Source organism: Nesoenas mayeri (assembly GCF_963082525.1).
Source record: "Nesoenas mayeri genome assembly, chromosome: 28".
NCBI lineage: Eukaryota > Metazoa > Chordata > Aves > Columbiformes > Columbidae > Nesoenas > Nesoenas mayeri.
The window spans coordinates 1,617,321-1,637,393 of NC_137558.1; the positions used below are offsets into that span (position 1 = coordinate 1,617,321).

General features: G+C 60.2%; 1 protein-coding gene across 1 annotated transcript in view; it reads left to right on the forward strand.

Moving 5' to 3' along the window:
• Window positions 1–237: 237 nt before the first annotated feature.
• Window positions 238–20,073, forward strand: part of LRP1 (LDL receptor related protein 1) — a gene marked incomplete at both ends in the record, with an annotated part of 80,568 nt that continues 60,732 nt past the window's right edge. Inside the window, 3 exons of the mRNA XM_080360587.1 lie at window positions 238–310; window positions 13,864–13,986; window positions 18,827–18,964. Of these exons, the coding sequence (XP_080216713.1) occupies window positions 238–310; window positions 13,864–13,986; window positions 18,827–18,964 (334 nt within the window). The remainder of the gene's footprint in view (window positions 311–13,863; window positions 13,987–18,826; window positions 18,965–20,073) is intronic.

A 20,073-nucleotide genomic window follows, 5' to 3' on the forward strand; every position in this document is an offset into this window, starting at 1 on the left:
GCGCGCTCCATCCATCCCTCCGCCGCGGCGGCGGCGCGCGCAGCCCCCCCCGCCCCCGCCCCCCTCCTGCCGCCCCCGGCGCCGCCGCCGCCGCCGCCGCCCAGCCCGGAGGGTCCGCCCGCCCCGGCCCGCCCCCGCCCGCGCCCCCTCCCTCCCTCCGCGGATGTCGGTGCGCGGGCCCGGGACGCGCCGCCCCGCGGGCAGCACGGCGTGAGGAGCCGCCGCCGAGCCGCCGGCATGGGGCCGCTGCTGCCCCTCGCCGGGTGCCTGCTGGCCCTGCTGGCCGCGCCCGCCGCCCGCGCCCTCGAAGGTGAGTGCGGGGCCGCGCGGGGCGGGCGCCGGTGCGGAGCGGAGCGGGCGGCGGGGACGCCGGGCCGGGGAGGCAGCGCCGCAGCTGCGCGGCCCCGCGGCCGCTGTCGGGGGCGCGGGGGCCCGGGAGCGGCCGCAGCGCTCGGCCGGGCCGGGGAGGGGGGCGGGAGGCGCCGCCGTGACAAAGCAGAGCGGGCGCAGCCCGGCCCCGCAGCGCCGCGGGGGCACCGGGGGGCACCGGGAGCGGCGCGTCCTTCCCCGCGCCCGCCGCAATGGAAGATGCGCCCCCCCCCCTCCCCCGTCCGCCCCCCCCCCAGCCGCGGGTGGCCGCGCGCTCGCGCGGCCCGTTTTTTGCCGGTTTCTGGTGACTTTCCGCCCACCCGCGGCCCATTTTCCTCTGGAATCCAAAGTTTTCCCCGCAGCCAAGCAGGAAAGTTGGAACTCGGCGCCGCTGCGGGAGCCCGGGCCGGGGTCCCCCCCGCTCCCTGGGGACACGGTGACAGCCCGGCCTGGTCCCCTGCTCTTGCATAACAGGGGCCGCTTCCCTGGAGCCACCGCAGCCCGGCTGCGGAGTTTGGCCCGTGGCCGGGCTGGTGGCACCGGGAAAATGTTTACCCAGCGATGGGGCTTTCTGTCCGTCCGTCTGTCTGTCCAGCCTCCCCTGCCAGCTGCTTTTTTCCAAGCTGCGCACGTCTCGTTCCCCGCTCTTATTGATCTATTCAGTAAATACTTTAGCGAGCTCGTCAGCTCAATGGCCGGGCTTTTGAATGTACAAGGGGCTGCTCTTGGCAGCGGGAGCGCGTTTGGGAGCTGGCAGCCGAACGAGCCGGGATCCGGCGGCGGCGAAGTTCCTTCGCAACGCCTCAATGTGTGGGGCAGGAGGCTGTTTTTCCCGTTAAAAGCAGAGAGATGGGGGTTCTGAGCTGGCTTGCTCGGCTCTCTTATGGATTCGCTCCATCCTGATGGGAACGGCGTGGCAAAAGGCTGGAGTGATTCATTTTTCGGGGAAGGTTTTTGTGTCCCTGCTCTTTGCCCGTCTCGGAGCGAACGGGGCAAAGCTGCTGGTGTTTGGTGTCGTGGCAGCGCCTGACCCGTCACCCGGTCAGCGGGATGGAGGAGGAGGAGGAGGAGGAGGGTCGGCCAAACGCCAGATCCCTGCCCCAGATTAGTGTCTGGAGGCTGGAGCCTGTGGTTTCCAGCCCTCCAGCCTTTTCTTGCCCCACTGCAGGTCTAGGTGCTTAATTAGCGTCCCTTGTAGGGAGGTGGCAGGAGCAGAGCAGCTCCTGAGCCCTGGAGCCACCGCTGCTCAGCTGACACCGCTCAGCGCTCGTTAGCACGGGGCTGATTGACCTGCTGGCCAACAGCTGAGCCCACTGGGTTGTGTCCCCACCCTGCTCCCGGGACCCCCGTCTCGGCAGCATCGTCCCTGCTTGGAGCAGCCGGTGGCTCCAGAAGTTCGAGGGGGCGGGAGGGACGGGCATCACTCATTGCATAAGCCGCGTTGCCTTTGGAAACGAGGCTGCAGAACGATGATGATGATGGTGATGATGTGCGGGAGGGAAGTTCCTCCATCCTCTTCTCCACCCTGTGAAGTGGAGCGGGGCAAAAGAGCCACCCCCTCCTTCCAGCGGCATCCAAGGGGAGGGATGGTGGGGACAAGGGGCCATCGTGGCTCCGTGGGGCATTGAGCTCCGGAGCGCTGGGGGAGTGCGGAGGTGACCCTCAAAGCCGCCCGTCTCTCAGGGATGCGGCTGAGCCGGTGCCTTGGCTCCAGCGCCTCCCTTTGCACCCCAAAAGAGGTGCCGGGGTTTGTGGTGCTGGAAGCTGCTCGTTCGTTCCTGGTTTTGGCCGCAGGAGAAGGGGGAAGCAAAGTCCAGCAGGGAGCAGAGGGGCAGCTCTTCCAGGGGGACAAAGGGCACCTGCGCTTGGCTCCTGTCCGCCCGGATCCGGGGCGATGTGGCGCTTCCCCGGGCAGAGCCATGCGGCCCCGGGGAGGAGAGCAGGGCAGGAGTTGCCCCACTTGCTCCTTTGGAAATCGCTGTGGTTGAGGGTGGCTGCGGTGGTTTGGTGCAGCGCTTCCCTCCGGCCGCCCGGCCGGGCTGGCGCGTCTCCCGCGTGCGAGGGCAGCGCGTGTGCCCACGTGTGCGTGCGTGGACGTGCCCGGAGCCCCGCTGGGTGCAGCAGAGGTGAAGAGAGGAGCTCTGAGACTCTGCAGAGCTTGGGGTTCCTGGGGGGCTCTGCCCTGACCCAGGAGGTGACGTGCTGAGGGATGTCACTGTGTCCCGATGCCACCGGGGCGTCCAGAACATAGAGCTGGGTCCCGCGTGTTCGCCGTGCGGTGACACGTGGTGGCGTTGAGAGGAGGGGCAGCAGCGCGTTTTGGGGGTGAAACCACCGTGTTGCCTCCTTGCTGCTTCCCGAGCTGTTTGCAGGCGCCGTGGGCGGCGCGGAGGTGGGAACAGCTGCGGCGTCCCCTTCGCCTTCGGTGTCTCAGTCCCACCATTCGCCCCTCGTCTTCTCTCCGTGCCGCTTCCACGTGCTCCGGGAAGGAGCGGGGGCTGCTCAAGCTGTGGCAAACAGCTGCTACGTGGGGGCCCCAGAAACGCGGTGCCGGTGGGGGGGATAGGGCGGTGACATGAGCAGCTTTGAACCCCCAAGCCCATCCTCTTGCTGCCTGGGACCGGGGTGCTTGGTGAAGGACCATGGGCAGGTTGAGCTGCTCTTCTTCCCCCCGACACAGGGGCTGCGGTGACACCGCGGCCATCAGGGCTTTGCTGCGGTTGTGGGCTGAGAATGGGGAGGGCGATTGAGGATGGGGCCTTTTGGGCAGAAACCAGCGGCATCGCCACCATCCATGGGCGCTGGGCACATTGGGGCGCCTGTGCCGCGGGCTTTTGCGCGGCCGGCGCTGAGGGAGCTGCTCGTGCTGCAGGTGGATCCACCGATCAGGTGTCACCACCATCTTGCGAGCGCCGGCGAAGCTCCGCGGGGACAGGGCTGCCCTTGCGCTCCCGTTCCAGGCGCCTCGTCCCTGGGAACGCGTCCCTTTGCCGCCCCGGGAGGCAGCGGGAGCCGAGGCCACGTCCTGCTGAGTCAGCACAATTGGCGCTAACCAGCGGGCGAGACCGCAGCTTCATCGTGGGGGCTGGAGGTTCCTCTTCCAGGCGTTGCAATGATTTCGGTTCCCAGACCCGCGTTGAGCGGCACCTCCGTGCCGACCCGCGGGTCAAACTCTTGCTCCGCGTCCCCCGGACCCCCGGCTGGAACACCGCGTGAATCCAGCGGTTCCAAGGTTGGGCAATGGGCTCCTTGACTCTGCCAGCGAGCCCTTTGTGCGCCTGCCCGGTTCCTCCCTGCACTCTCCGCATTGCCAGGTGGACAAGACTCTCCTTGTGCTGGCGCTCAATGTCACCGCTGTCACCCCCCGGAGAAGCGTCCGACCGCGGGCGTCCCCCTCCATGCAGGACGCTTGGCTCTCACCGGGAGCCACGGGACGGGGTCCCCGCCGTCCTGTCCTCTCTGTCCCCACCACCATGGCCTCACTGTCCCCACCCTGGTCCTGCCTTATTATCCATGGGATGCGTTCTCCTCTCTTTTGGATTTTGCGAGGCCAACCGGCGCTATTTACAGCCCAGGTTTTGCTGTTGACTTAACGTTTCAGTCACTTCGCTTTAATGTACCTTGGCAGGCCGACCCGCCGGCGGCAAATATTTGCAGCGTTTTTCCAATTCGGCTCCAACTTCTTGTTTTCTTCGCCCTTATTTTAAGAAGGAAAAGCGCCGTGTGGGCCGCGCGGACTCTCGCTGGATGTTACTCTGTTGTGCCAGGTCGCTTTCCCCAACGCCGTCCAGCCATTTCTAGGGCTAAATATAGACTCGCGATGTCCTTTCTTAGCCGAGGGAGCGGAACGGAGATGGTGCGGATGCTTTGCAGGATCAGACACGGGGGGCTGGTGGGGTTGGCGATGGGATGCTGGGGGGTGACCTTGCGGGAGGAGCAGCCGCGGTGTCCGCGGGTCCAAACCGCGTGGGCCGAGGCATCAGCGGCAATTGAGGATGGCCGGGAGGGAGCCTAATTGAGTTGGAAGCCGCATCTTTAATTGAGTGGACTAATTAGCTTCTTGCACGATGCTGTTTCTCCAAACGAGGCCGCGGCGAGCATGGTGAGCAGGTGAAGGGCGAGGTGAACCGCTCAGTCAATATTGGGGGGTGTGGGGGGGCAACGGGGGTACCCGCTGCTTTTTGTAATCAATCACAGCACAGTGTTGGAAGGGACGTGGGGGCTGAGGATGAGGATCCCAGCTGGGCGGGATGAAGGCTTTTCCTCCCAATTGCCGCGCTGCTGCTCGTCCGCCCCGGCCTTGCTGGGGGCGGCTGCGTTTTGTTTGCCGTGGGCCGCCGGGCAAATTGTTGTTTTAATCTGCCGAGAGCTTTGAAACGCATCAATCTCATCCATTTACTTAATATGGTGCGGCTCTTTGTTCGCAGGCACTGCCGCAGCCGTCTGGGCGCGGGGACCCGGCGCTGGCGGGTCCTGCGTTCACACAGCGGCTCATTGTGGCTGAAGAACAAGCCGAGCGTCTCCGGCGCTCGCGCCGCGGTGAGACGGGCTGCGCCGTGGCCCCCCCACACTGTCCCCTCCCTCTGCTTGGCTGCACCTGGGGGGACGGAGCCCCTCGATGCGCCCTGCGGGTGCACCCGCTCGTTTGCCGTTGGTGCCGTGCTGGGGGTTTGAGTATCGTGGCCTAATGGGCGGCACGTGGGGACACGCGCTCGTGCCGTGAGGGTGACGCCGCGGCACCGGGGAGCGGCGGCGCGGTGACTTTTTATTGTTTGCAAAAGGAAGCACTTGGGTTTAATGCTTCCCGTGGTGGCCGCGTTCCCGGCAGCGCGGACGGATGGACGGATGGACGGGTGCTGCGGGGACGGACGGCGCGTGGAGAGTCCAGGGCTGGAGCTGGTGGGAAGGATGAGCTCCGGTGGGGACCCCTTGACCCATAGGGACCCCTTGAGCCACAGGAGCCCCTTGAGCTGTGGGGACCCCTCGATCCATGGGTGTCCCCTTGAGCTGCAGGGACTCCTGGATCCATGGGGACCCCTTGAGCCACAGGGACCCCTTGATCCATGGGGACTCCTTGAGCTGCAAGGACCCTTCAGTCCATGGGGACCCCTCAGTCCATGAGGACCCCTGGATCCCTGGGGACCCCTTGAGCTGCAAGGACCCTTCAGTCCATGGGGACCCCTCAGTCCATGAGGACCCGTTGAGCCACAGGGACCCCTGGATCCATGGGGACCCCTTGAGCTGCAGGGACCCCTCAATCCATGGGGACCCATTGAGCTGCAGGGACCCCTGGATCCACAGGGACCCCTTGAGCCACAGGGACCCCTTGATCTGCAAGGACCCCTGGATCCATGGGGACCCCTTGAGCTGCAACGACCCCTTGGACCATGGGGACCCCTCAATCCATGGGGACCCCATGAGCCACAGGGACCTCTCAGTCCTTGGGGACCCCTGGATCCATGGGGACCCCTCGAGCCGCGGGGCCGTGCAGCGCCCAAGGGTGCTGCATCTCTGCAAAGCCGCTGCAGCATGTGGCTTTCCCGGGTGCGCTGTTACGGCCACCCCAAACCTTCCCGGCCCCGCACGTGCTCGGTGTGGCAGCTTCTGCGTGGCGTCCGGAGGCAGCGGTTTGTGGGGACCGTGTCCTCGTGGCTGGATGGGTTTGATTTTGGGGACTGGGGCCGGGAGCCGGTAAGGACCAAAAGCCCTGGCAGGAGCAGGGGGCCGCGGTGCTGCCGGGGGTTGTTTTCCCCCGGGGAGACCTTGAAATAACAGGAGCCGGTGTTGTGGTGCGGTGGCTCCATGACCTTGTCCTCTCCGGAGCCGGGAGATGCTCCCTGTGGGTACCCAGGCGATGCTGGGAGGGGACCTGATGGGTCTGCAGTTCCTTGTCCCCCTCTTGCCGCTCTGCGGCCTCCAGGGGGGCAGGATGGGTGAGCAAAGCTGGGGTGGGACCCCCCAGTGCCCATTGGGTCCCCATGTTCCCGGTCCCCCCCGTCCAGCGTCGTCCCTGGCGCGGGGGCCGCGTTCACACGGGCAGGTGGACCAGAATCCAGAGCAGCTCCCCGTGCGGACCCGCTGCTCGGGAATAAAAGTCCCTTTATGCCGGAATAATTAGTGTACTCAGAGCATGCTAATTATTCCGGGATAAAAGTGACTTTTATTCCAGCAGAGTGTCCTCTCAAAGGGCCCTTTCTGCCCGCTCCGGGGGCACAATAGCCGCTCTGCTCCGTTTCCCCATCTCAGACAAAGTCCTTATTTGCGAAGCCAGCGAAATTGAGTTGACTAATGAATTAAGGCCAATGGTTTTGGCCGGGCTCCAGCGCTTTGAAAGCCTTGGCGAGCTGCTGCCCGTCCCGGGCGGGAGGAAACGCAGCAGCTCCTGCCCCGGCGCTGCAGCATCACAGCCTCCTGCCCTGTTTCAGCCGCCCAGATGAAATGCCTATTAATCTATAATGTGCAATTGCTTTATTGCACAACGCAGAGCAGGTCTCTGGAGGAAGCGTTATCAGCTTTAGCCACAAGCCATAAATAACGGCCTCCGGTGCAGAACACTCCATTCTGTTTGGGTTCCCGACTGGCCAGGGTATAAACATCCCGCTGCTTAGTGCTGGGGTGGTAAAGGGAATAAAAGGTGCTGAGCAGGTAGAGGAGGTGGGGGGCTCTGCAGCATTGGCCCATCGCTCGCATGGCAGAGAGGTCGGGGGCAGCGGGGACCCCTTGGTGGAGATGAGTGAGGGGACACCGGGGACCCCAGCAGGGACACCAGGCACCCCAGGCAGGGATGGGTGAGGGGACACCAGAGACTCCTGTGGGGACACCAGGCACCCCCGGCAGGGATGGGTGTGGGGACACTGGGCACCTCCGGGGGGTAGACCAGGCACCCCCTGTGGGGACGGGTGTGGGGACACCAGGGACTCCCAATTAAGACACCAGGGACCCCTGTGGGGACACTAGGCACCCCTGACAGGGACACTGGGCACCTGTGGTGGGGATGGGTGTGGGGACATCGAGCACCCCCAGCAGGGACGGGTGAGGGGACACCAGGGATGGGTGCAGGGACATCAGGGACCCCTGTGGGGACACCAGGCACCCCCGGCAGAGACAGGTGAGGGGATGCCAGGGACCCCTGTGGGGACACCAGACACCCTGGTGGGGACACTGGGCATCCACGGTGGGAACCCTTGTGGGGACACAAGGCACCCCCAGCAGGGACACCAAGGACCCCCAGTAGGGACACCAGGCACTCCTGGTGAGGACAGGCATGGGGACACTGGGGACCCCCGGTGGGGACACCAGGCACCCCCAGCAGGGACACCGGGCACCCCTGGTGAGGACGGGCATGGGGACACTGCAGACCCCCATCAGGGACACCAGGGACCTCTGTGTGGACACCAGGCGTCCATGGTGGGGACAGGCATGGGGCACCAGGGACCCTTGTGGGGACACAAGGCACCCCCATCAGGGCCCCCTGTGGGGACACCAGGGCCCCCTGTGGGTACAACAGGGACCCCTGTGTGGACACCAGACACCCCCGATGGGGACACCAGGCATCCATGGTGGGCACCCCTCTGGGGACACAGGGCACCCCTGTGGGGACACCAGACACCCCTGTGGGTACACCAGGGACCCCCGATAGGGACACTAGGCACCCTGGTGAGGACGGGCATGGGGACACTGGGGACCCCTGTCATGGACACCAGGGACGCCTGTGTGGACACCAGACACCCCCAATAGGGACACCAGGCATCCACAGTGGGCACCCCTCTGGGGACACCAGGCACCCCTCTGGGGACACCAGTGACCCCTGTGGGTACAACAGGGACCCCTGTGTGGACACCAGACACCCCCGATAGGGACAACAGGCATCCATGGTGGGCACCCCTGTGTGTACAACAGGGACCCCTGTGGGGGCACCAGGCACCCCTGTGGGTACAACAGGGACCCCTGTGGGTATACGGGGCACCCCTGTGGGGACACCAGGGACCCCTGTGGGTACATGGGGCATCCCTGTGGGTACAACAGGGACCCCTGCGGGTACACGGGGCACTCCTGTGTGTACACCAGCCCCCCAGCAGTGGTGGCCACCGGCCAGTGCCGCCTGCATCCCATCCAACGGCACCGGGAGGACTTAAGCCCCTTTCTCTTGGCTGCAAATGCTTTTTTTTCTTTTCCTTTTTCTTTTTTCATTTAAATTGCAGATAAGCCGCAAAAAGAGAAAGAAAGAAAAAGCAGGATTCTTCCCCCAAACCGCCCGGGCTGCCCCTCCTGCCCCTCCCCTCCGTGTTACTGTGGATTCGTTTCATCTGGTTCCATCTCCTACCATTTTTCGGCTCGTTCTGCCGACCTCTCGGTGGGGCTGGAGGCCGGACGGGCATCTCCAGCTTCTGAATTTGGTTTAAAATGCTAATTGCTTTGTTTTAATGCGTTTCATCCGAAGGAAGGGGCTGTGGGGGGAGCACATTCCTCCTGGTGCCTCCGTACTTCCTGATGCGTGTTGGCGTTTCAGGCGTCTCCCCCTGGACGTGTTTGGCCGTGTTGTTTGATGGAAGCGGCTCTTGGGAGCGGTGATGGGGTTTTATTCCCCGTCCCGACGCTCCTGGGCATCCTCCGCCTTCTCCCATCCCGTTATCCATCATCTTCCTCCATCCTTTGTCAGGCTTGGGGAGGCCGGTCCTGATAACCGGTGCAACCCCAGGTTCCAGTGTAAGTTGGGGAATGAGCTATTAGAGAGCAGCGTAGGGGAAAGGGAGCTGGGGGTCCTGGGGACAGCAGGGTGACCATGAGCCAGCACTGGGCCCTTGTGGCCAGGAAGCCAATGGGACCTGGGGTGGGTTAGAAGGGGGTGGTCAGTAGGTCAGAGAGGTTCTCCTGCCCCTCTGCTCTGCCCTTGAGAAAAGGGTTTAGTTCAGATACTATGAAGATATACTTGAGGAACATATATATGTATATAATATACATATGTGTGTATATAATATACAGCCATAGCACCCTGAGAATGCCCGATCTGGGAAGCTAAGCAGAGTCGGGCCCAGTCAGTACTTGGATGGGAGACCAGCTGGCAATCCCGGGTGCTGTGGGCTGAGCCAGCACTGGCCCTTGTGGCCAGGAAGCCAATGGGACCTGGGCTGGGTTAGAAGGGGGTGGTCAGTAGGTCAGAGAGGTTCTCCTGCCCCTCTACTCTGCCCTGGGGAGACCACACCTGGAATCTTGTGTCCAGCTGTGGCCCCTCAGTTCCAGCAGGACAGGGAACTGCTGGAGAGAGTCCAGCGCAGCCACCAAGATGCTGCAGGGAGTGGAGCATCTCCCGTGTGAGGAAAGGCTGAGGGAGCTGGGGCTCTGGAGCTGGACAAGAGGACACTGAGGGGGGACTCATTGCTGGGGATCAATATGGAAAGGGGCAGTGTCAGGAGGATGGAGCCAGGCTCTGCTGGTGACAACCAGTGACAGGACAAGGGGCAATGGGTGCAAACTGGAACACAGGAGGTTCTGCTTAAAGACGAGAAGAAACTCGTTCATGGTGAGGGTGGCAGAGCCTGAACAGGCTGCCCAGGGGGGTTGTGGAGTCTCCTTCTGTGCAGACATTCCAACCCGCCTGGTTCCTGTGTAACCTCATCTGGGTGTTCCTGCTCCATAGGGGGATTGCACTGGATGAGCTTTCCAGGTCCCTCCAACCCCTGACACTCTGGGATTCTGTGATTCTATGATTTTCAAGTCAATATTGACTTAGCGACCGGCCGGCCCCCCCGCGCATACCTGCGGTCGCACCGCACAGCGCCGCCGTTCACGGGCGCGGGGATGGAGCGGCGGGTCTGGTTTGAATCTTCCCGTTCGAGGGGGGGCCAGCTGGAAGAATTGCAAAAATGCGGTGGAGCTGTTTACAGATCCCGCGTTTAAACGCAAACCAAACAAATAAGGCGTCCTTTCCCCTTCCCCTTGGGGAAAAAAGCGCTTCGAACTTTAGGTTTTGTTATTCGAAATGTCTCTATTACCCTGTGTAGCGTTTTGGAGCTGGGGAATTTGCATTAGGTGTCAATTTGGGGTTTCAGCATCAGCCTCATGAACCGAACCCAGACCAGGGGACACGAGGGAGAAGCTGCAGAGAAATGGGGGGATTTGAGGAGTCCTGAAAGGGCAGAAAAGGCACAAAATCACCGTTTCTTTCTGAAATTCAAGGGCAAAGGATGGACGGTGTGGGGGAGAAAAATGGAAGTCTAAGGTAACTCTGTGCGGGGTTCATTGGGCTGCAGGGGGACAGTGACCTGAGTGCTGTGGCCAAGGGAGATGATGAAGAGGAGGGCGGGCGGGATGAAGGTGGCAGGGCCAGCTCACCCCTGAGAGCGGCGATTGGCCCAAAGTGGCCCAAATTGACCCAAACCCCTGGTGTTTCGTAGCAGGGGACGGAGACCTGGCCGGAATGCGCTCTGGGTTTATTTTGCTCCCTCTCCAGCTTTCTTCTTCCCCCCCCCCCCCAACCAGAACATCTGTTTTGCAAATCACGCTCATTCCAGCCCATATTTATGGCCAACGCCGTTTCCTTTGTGAAGCGGCGGCCGCCAAGAGGAGGAGGAGGAGGAGTTGGGCTGAAGAGCGACGTTCGCCTCGCTTGGGGAGATTCTGTCGCGTTTCTGTTATGTATTTCTTTCTGTATTCCGTATTTCTGCTCCCGTCTGTGTTCTGACGCCGCTGAAGGCAACTTGGCTCCTCAAGGTGAACCCTCTTGCTCACCAGCCTCGCCAAGCACCCCTTGGAGCCTTATTTCTTGCCAAACCACGATGCGTTTGGTTGTGTTGCTTTATCGGACCTTTCCCCCAAGCGCCGGTGCTCTCGGTGTCTGCGGGACACCCGGGGAACGTCACCCCGAACCGGAGAAGAACGACCCCCTTTCTTGCACCCAAATAGCCATTTTTTGGCCATTTTTCCCCCCTTCCCGTCCCCTTTGAATCAATTCTGAGCAGGGATGTGTTTGCTCGCAGCTGCCCGGCCGCGCTCTGAGCCGCCCATTGTGCCACATGAAGGCGCCTTTATTCCCCGTGCCGAGCCGGAGCTCCGCGCGCCGCCGCTTCTGCCGGTGCGGAGGGGATTTGGCTCGGCCTGAAGGCTGCGTTAACAGGCACCTTCTCGAGTTGTCCACCTGGCGCTGAAGCATCTCGGCTTTGGGGCCGTTTAATGCGCCGGGAGGCGCGTGGGGCGACCGAGGAGCCGCTGCCCTGGTGGGGAGTGATGTTGGTGACTGTGGTGCGAAAGCTGCTCTAGAAAACGTGTGGGCTCGTGCTGCCGAGGCCGCTGTTGTGCTTGGGGATGGTCGGTGGTTTGAGGTGGGTTTGGTGCCTCTTGTGTTCCAGTTTGCACCCATTGCCCCTTGTCCTGTCCCTGGTTGTCACCAGCAGAGCCTGGCTCCATCCTCCTGACACTGCCCCTTTCCATATTGATCCCCAGCAATGAGTCCCCCCTCAGTGTCCTCTTGTCCAGCTCCAGAGCCCCAGCTCCCTCAGCCTTTCCTCACACGGGAGATGCTCCACTCCCTCCAGCATCTTGGTGGCTGCGCTGGACTCTCTGCAGCAGTTCCCTGTCCTGCTGGAACTGAGGGGCCACAGCTGGACACAAGATTCCAGGTGTGGTCTCCCCAGGGCAGAGCAGAGGGGCAGGAGAACCTCTCTGACCTACTGACCCCGCCCTTCTAACCCCCCCAGGTCCCATTGGCTTCCTGGCCACAAGGCCCAGTGCTGGCTCAGCCCACAGCACCCGGGATTCCCAGCTGGTCTCCCATCCAAGTACTGACCGGGCCTGACCCTGCTTAGCTTCCCAGATCGGGCATTCTCAGGGTGCTATGGCTGTATATATTATATACATATATATATGTTCCCCAGGTATATCCTGACAATATCTGAACTAAACCCTTTTCTCAAGGGCAGAGTAGAGGGGCAGGAGAACCTCTCTGACCTACTGACCACCCCCTTCTAACCCACCCCAGGTCCCATTGGCTTCCTGGCCACAAGGGCCCAGTGCTGGCTCATGGTCACCCTGCTGTCCCCAGGTCCCTTTACACAGGGGTGACATCCTGACCAAGTGTGCATGGTGATGTTTCGGTGCGCGGGAGGGATCCCCCGCGTTCTGCTTGTTCACGGGGAGCTGCTGCCAGTGCTGGAGCCCATGGATGGGGCTACACCACAAGGGGTGGGCGTTGTGATTTTGGGGTGATGCCGTCGAGCTGCTGGGGAGCATCTGCTGCCAAACAAGCTCCTGTCCTGGCTCTGGTTCCTCCTCCCATGCGGATGCGTGAGCAGCCGGGATGCGGTTGGGAACTGCTCGGGGGGGAGTTTGGCCCTGGGCCCGGTGGGTTCCGCGGTCAGCCGGGGGTTGTGGCGACCGCGGTCACGTTGTGGCTGCGGGACGCCTGGGAGGAGGAGGAAGAGCAGGAAAACCAAGGGAGCGCCGGCGCTTTGCTGTGGTTTTCTTAATGAATCTTGCACTCAGAGCTGGGAGATGGAGGCGGTGGCAGAGCCGGTGTCCCCGAGCTCCCGACCCGAGGCAACGGGCTTGGTGTCAAGTCACCTCTTGCCTAAAGAAGGTGTGGGGGGCGGCGGAGGCGTCTGCTCATAACCGGGGGTGCTTCGTCCATTTTGATGCACCCAGTCTCCATCTCGATTGCGGTGGCGTCGAGCCTTCCCCTCTGAGCTCCGGCGCTTTAGAGACCGCGGGGTCTGGAGGGGTTGGTGGCACCTTCTAATCAAACCAAGTGACATCAAACCAAACCCTTTGGCAGCTCTGGGGAATAATTAGTGTCGTTACGCCGCCGAGTTCCCTCTCGCCCTTAGGAGCTGAGATTTGGGTTGGGGACGGGCCGTTCCCATCGCCGTCCCTTGTGGCATCGCCGGCACAGGACGAGAAACCTTTGGGGAATTGCATGTGTTCCCTTTGCCTTTTTAACGTTCCCGGTTGCGTGTGGTTGGGTTGTCAAGATTTCCTGCATCCCCAAGGGCTCCCTTGTGTCTTTCTTGCTGCGTTTGGTTATGACTTTGATTCCTGCGTGTCCTGGGAGGGGGTGTCGGGGTCACCAGCCCTCCCCATTGCCCAGAATAGATGGAGAACCCACCAGCTGCCGCTGTCTTTGTGATTTAAAAGTGTTGCTTTTTAATCTGTCCTCTTATTTTCCCCCCTGTCTTTTTTACTGTCTAGCATAGAAAATAAACCGCCGTCGGCTCCCAGGAGCTAATTCATCCAAGTTAAATGATCTTTAAAATCTGTTAGTGCATCGTGGATCTCGCCTCCTGTTTTCTCGCGGTGTAATTAATGCTTCGGTTTAAATCTTCTCCTTTCCTTAGGGGCAAAGCTGATGGATCTGACGCCAGGCTGAAAGTTTGCTGAGCCATTAGAAGGAAATCAAACCAAAAGCAATCGAGTCCTTAATTTAAATCTTTATTCTTTTTTAAATAACTTGTCTTGGGGAAGAAACTGATCTTGTTTATTCTCATTATTTCTTTTCCCATCCAGCATCGAAGACGTGTAGCCCTAAACAGTTTGCATGCAAAGATCAGATTACGTGCATATCTAAGGGCTGGCGCTGTGACGGGGAAAAGGATTGTCCGGATGGCTCGGATGAATCACCCGATATATGTATGTATGCTTTTCCTTCCTAATAATGTGCCTTTGCTTTGCTTTCATCCGTTGTCCCGAGCATCTCACAACCACTCTACCTCACCTCCTGGTTTTGCTCAGTACCGGGGTGGGGGGTCCCGCTGGGGGCAGGAGTCCCAGCGTCCGTGTGTCCGTCCATCCTCCTCTGGGGTGGGATCCATCCTAACAAAACACCCTCTTGGGAATGGGGTAGCACTGATTTATTTTCCTGTTTCCATCCATGTTTCCATGAGGGGTCCTGGAGGATGAGAACCCACCCAAACCGCTGGCCCCAGATGTGTGTGGGTTATGGTGCTGTGTTGGTTTCACCGGTTTTGCCCCGGGCTGGCGGAACCGCTGTGATGGGACAGTCGGGTCTCTTGGGATACCAGGATGGGTTAGAGATGGCATAGGATCCTGGGGCTGGTGGTGCCGCTTCTCCACATGGTCCAGATTTGTCTCATGAGGGCGGCTGTGCCGCCGGTGCCGCCGTCCGGGAGCGCCGGTTTCGCCATCCAGGAGCACCGGTGCCGCCATCCAGGAGCACCGGTGCCGCCATCCAGGAGCGCTGGTGCCGCCATCCAGGAGCACCGGTGCCGCCATCCAGGAGCGCCGGTGCCACCATCCAGGAACTCTGGTGCCACCATCCAGGAGTGTTGGTGCCGCCATCCAGGAGCGCCGGTGCCGATGCTCAGCAGCAGAATCCTCCCATCCTCCATCCTCCCATGGCACAACGCTCTCTCCTCCAAAGCATCCTCTGCTTCGGCACTGGGGATATTTATTTCCCAAGGCAAAATGATGCAACCGTCCCCTCCGTGGGAGGGATGAGGGGGCTGGGACGGGCTGGCTGGCTCCACTCACTCAGCAGCCCTGGAAAATTACAGCGGGAGGACTCAGAGCCCTTTCCGTGGCTGAAATCCGTCCCGATTGCCGCATTCCGCGCCCACCTCACCGTCCCCATCACCGGACGGGCGACCCTGCGGCGCTGCTCCCCGCCCCCTTCCTGCTGTTCCTTCAGCAGACCCCCCAAGTTCCACCCCCACCGCTTTGGAGATGGTTCTTTTCCCCGCTGAGGTTTGGGGACCTGGGGGACTCGACCTCCCTGATGTCCCGCATGGAGCAGCAGGACGCGGTGACCCCGGCATGTGTTCGGCTGCCCCGGCACGCGGTGCTGGCGCTCACCGGCGCCCATTGTGCCTCCCCATGGGCTGTGGATGGCGGCTCTGCCCGGGCTCGCGCCGGGGAGCCCGACCTGTCGGCACACGCGCATCCCGGTATCTCCGGCATTGCCAGGCGAGCTTTTCTCACGCCGCTTCGGCACCAGGGCTTCCAGCGGCCTCTCATCCCCCTTATCTTTTTGCCGGGGAGAGATTGACTTTTATGACTATTATTTAATCTCTCCTTTAAGCCCGGGCTGCAAACGCGGCGCTCGCGTCCGGCTCGGGCGCCCCTTGGTGCCCCAGCAGCACACGGCGCTATTTACACTGCGCTAATGCGCTCATGTCGGAGTCTCTTGAAGCGCCGTCTATTCTATGCAAGGTTTTCCTCCCTGGGGAATCCTTTTAAGCACGTGCTGGCTTTGCCGAGCAGAGGAAGAGTTCCCATCTCATACCCGTTTCTTGCCCAACTGGTCATTTCTTCACTCCATTGGGTTGTGGGTTTTATTTCCCCCCCGCCAAGAGGGTTTTAGAGGTTGAAAATCCCCGTCGGATTCAGCTCCTTGGGGTGGACCACAAGCTTGTCACATGTAATAAATTGGCTCATTTATTAGCGCAGCAACACAGTCAAAAGCAAACAAAGTGGCTTGTAAATTAATCCTGCCCTGTTTGCGATAAGTAGCTCGATCCGGGCTCTTTGCCGGGGAATAACGGCCACGGCGGATCCGTTTTGACTGATGAACTGTGCGCTTTATCTCGCTGCCTTCATTCCGTTGGCCCGTATATTGATACTACTTAATTAACCCTTAATTTGCAATTACTCGGCGCATGGATAGCACTGTGCGAAGCAGAAGCCGTAACGCAGCCCGTGATGGGGAATTCTCCGCTGGGGAAGAGGAGGAACCCCCGTTGTGGATCCAGAGCTCCACTTCCATAAGCAAACTTGAGCCGGTATTACAGTCTCAAAGCTTCTAATAAAGGGATGGGCTAAAAACCATCCCATAAGCCAGAACTAACTGTTCTTAAACGGCAAGACGCTCTCCCATAGAAAAACCCGGTAAATATCCCGACATTGAGATGTATGATAATACCCATGGATTTACTAGAGCTGACGGTCAAAAGATAACGCACCAAAAGGAGGAGAAGACACATCAGATTCTACCGTGACAAACTAAGGGCGTCTAAAACTATTTGTGGTATCACGTTGTGATCAAACTGTGGTTGCGGCGATTGGAACGATGCATATGGGACACAGATCTTGTTCAGGAAGGGGCGCAAAGCAGAGGCCAAGACCTCCTCTATTAGTCAGTGATAATCTATAGGATTTATAGATACAGGCCTGGACTAAGATGTGACATAAGACGTTTTTCCAGTAATTGCTATTAAAAACACACCACACTCATGTTATATTTGTTGCTCTCGCTCATTCACAGGCCAGGCCTAAGGACATTCACGCATCCCATGCACTTAGGGGCGGTTATCTTGCCCATTCTCACAAGTCCGGGCTATAACTCTTTAGAATGATGAGAAACGTACTTCAACACAATCCATCCAAGCCCCTTTATATTTTGCTATGATCTGATTATGTCAATATTATTGCTTTGACGGTCCAGATGGCCATGTTAGTATTGGTCTTCCTTTATCATCCTGCTTTCCCACAACGGTCTCAAGAGCTAAAAGGGACCGTGCCCATCAAAGCGCTTGGTGACGGATGCGCTGCCGCTTTCTGGGCGCTCACCCGGCGCTTTGTGGTTGATGGTAGTTGGGTTGTGTGTCAGGTTAATGATTGGACTCAATCTTGAGGGTTTTTTCCAACAGTTACTCTATGATTGTGCAATTCGCTGATCCTACTGACATCTCTGTGAGTAGAAATGGCTGAGCCTTGCTGCGCTGATAGAGACAAGAGGTGGTTCATAGACCTGCTCAAGAGCAATACCTGACGTACCAAACCACCGTAGCGTGGTTGTATTTGTGTTATGCCATAATGACGGAGACTATGGCATGGGTTGTGGTATGGAAACCTTGTAGGTGACAGGGTTAGAGGCAGAGATAGCAACCCCACCGCTGTTGCGTGGCTGGGAGACTTATTGATGATAAGACTTCAAGACTTATTGATGATAAGACTTCAGAAAGAACCTGCTGGAGGGGTGCTGTTGTCAGCCAGTGCTCCCAATGGGGTTCTGATGGGGGTGAAGCTTTAGCCTGATGGTGCTGAATTCATTTATCAGGAGAATTTAATTGCTAGTGTGACCAATGTGTTCAGCCCAAAACCAGACTTAGGTCTGGGCCGGGGTGGTGAGCCAGGCTTTGCCGAGCTCCGCTCCGCGTGCCGGTCACCGTGCCAGGACGCACCATCGCCGCATCACCCGCCGGCGCTCGGCCAGGGTTCGGCGGAGCCTTTAACAGGCTTTCAGGTTGTTAACAGCCTTACGGTGGGTGTTGTTGTTTGTCTCGATGCCGCGCCGCTTTTCAGAGAAGCTTAAAAGTAAATCCTCGCTTGCGTTGTGATTTTGCTGGTTAATAACGGGGATTAAGTCTCCTTGTGTCGCGGAGCCCGGGTTCTTAGTGACCCCCCACGAGCGCGCTGGGGGCTGGGGGGGCTGTGCTGGGCGTGCTGGGGTTTGGGGTCACCTCCTGGGACCCCAAGCTGATGTGGACACGTGGCTGGGACGGTCCCTGGTGCTCCGGCTCTTCTCTTTGCACAATGGGCTGTGATGGGAAGGGAGACGTTCACCCCAACCGGGTCAGGTTGTTCCTCCCAGTGAGTGATCCCATGTGCTTTGAAAGGGAAAAGCGGTGGCTGTTAACGAGTTTCCTCCAGGGATGGGGCCAGGGGGGTTTGGGGCTGTGATTGAACCAATGGGACCACACAGCCACTCACTCACCCCCAGCCCCCCATAGGATGGAAAGGGAAGGGAGAAACTTGCATTGGGATCAATGTGGTTTAATAAAAGAACAACATGCTAATACATTGCTAGGAAATGTATGTATAAAAAATAGAAACATAAGGTGCTCAAGGTGGTTCCTCATGAACACGCTGAGCAGCCAGTGCCAGGAAACGGCACCTGGTCCCAAAGCCGATCCCAGAGAGAGAAAAGAGGAGAAAGGCAGAAAGGCTCAGAGGCCTCTGCAAAATGGTAAAAGCCGAACTAAACGTCCCGCACCAAAAACTCCCCCGGCTGCGCCAAAAAGAGCGAAGAGAAGAACCAGAGAGATCAGAAGAACCAAAACCAGAAGGTCCCGACTCTCCTTAAATAATGAGCAGGATGCTAATGGGCTGGGACACTGTGATTGCTCCGTGTGGGTGCCAGTCCAGCTCTGTCCATCCATCCCCTTCCTCGCTGCCTCACCCCTGTGGGCAGAGCTCAGAGTGTCCTTGGCTCTCAGAGCAGAGCGATTCAAAACATGAACCCTGTGCTGGGCTGGTATCTGCTTGTTCTCCAACTGAGTGCAAATCATGAGCGTGCCGGCTGGGAAAGAGAAAGGTTTGTAACCGCATTAACCCATTTTCAGTCAGGGTGGGTGCAGCTTTGGCTCCGGGACACGTACTGAGCGGGAGAACCCAAACCAAGGAGCATTTAACATCCACCTGGCCAGATGGAATCAAAGCGCATTCACACGCTTGCCGAAACCTCCCCACGAGTGTCTTTTGGTGACGGTTCTACCCTTTGCTGTCCCCGCAGGTCCCCAGAGCAAGGTGTCGCGGTGCCAGCCCAACGAGCACAACTGCCTGGGCACGGAGCTGTGCATCCACATGAGCAAGCTCTGCAACGGGCTGCACGACTGCTTCGACGGCTCCGACGAGGGGCCACATTGCCGGGGTAGGTGGCACGGAGGGGCCGTGGGGTGTCATGGTACAAGTCACGAGGTCCCCAGGAGGTCCCCAAGGTCCCCAGGAGGTCCCCGTTTGGCCCCACGGCTGGTGGCAGATCCAGAGATTAGCCAGAGCCGCTTGCAAGTGAAATGCCCGTCATTCCTGAGCCTGCAGGCTGTTAAATAGCTGCATTGTCTCCTGGCTTTAAAAGCCTGCAGGGCCGGGGTTCTGCTTCAGATAAGATATACCCCTATGGTGTTTTTCCTAATTTCCAGGAGCTTTGTTCCCCCCCTGGCCTGTCCCCGGGGTGCTAATCCCGCGGCAAAACTCGCCCTAAATCGCCGTGCCCGCTCTCTGGTGCAGATTAGCGGCTCAGAGACGCGTGTCCCAGGCTGACCCCGGCGCTGGGGCGGCTGCTCCCCCGGCCCTTCCCCTGCCCGCTCAGCCTAAACTGGGCTGGGACCCCGATCTGGGGCTGGGACACCCCATCTAGGACTGAGACACCCCATCCAGGGTTGGGACACCCCATCTGGGGCTGGGACCCCCAGTCTGGGGCTAGGACTCCCGATCTGGGGCTGGGAACCCCGATCTGGAGCTGGGACATCCCGTCCAGGGTTGGGACCCCTGATCTGGGTCTGGGATCCCCGATCTGAGTCTGGGACACCCCATCCAGGGCTGGGACTCTTGATCTGGAGCCGGGACCCTTGATCTGGGGCTGGGACCCCCAATCTGGGGTTGGGACACCCTATCCAGGGTTGGGACCCCCGATCTGGGGCTGGGACAACCCATCTAGGACTGAGACACCCCAACCAGGGTTGGGACCCCGAATCTGGGGCTGGGACCCCTGATCTGGGGCTGGGACCCTTGATCTGGGGCTGGGAACCCTGATCTGGGGCTGGGACCCCCAATCTGGGGCTGGGACACCCCATCTAGGACTGGAACCCTCAGTCTGGGTCTGGGACCCCGCATTGAGGACTGGGACCCCTGATCTGGGGCTGGGACACCCCATCCAGGGTTGGGACCCCTAATTTGGGACTGGGACACCCCATCTAGGGTTGGGACCCCTGGTCTGGGGCTGGGACACCCCATGCAGAGCTGGGTTCCCCAACCTGGGGC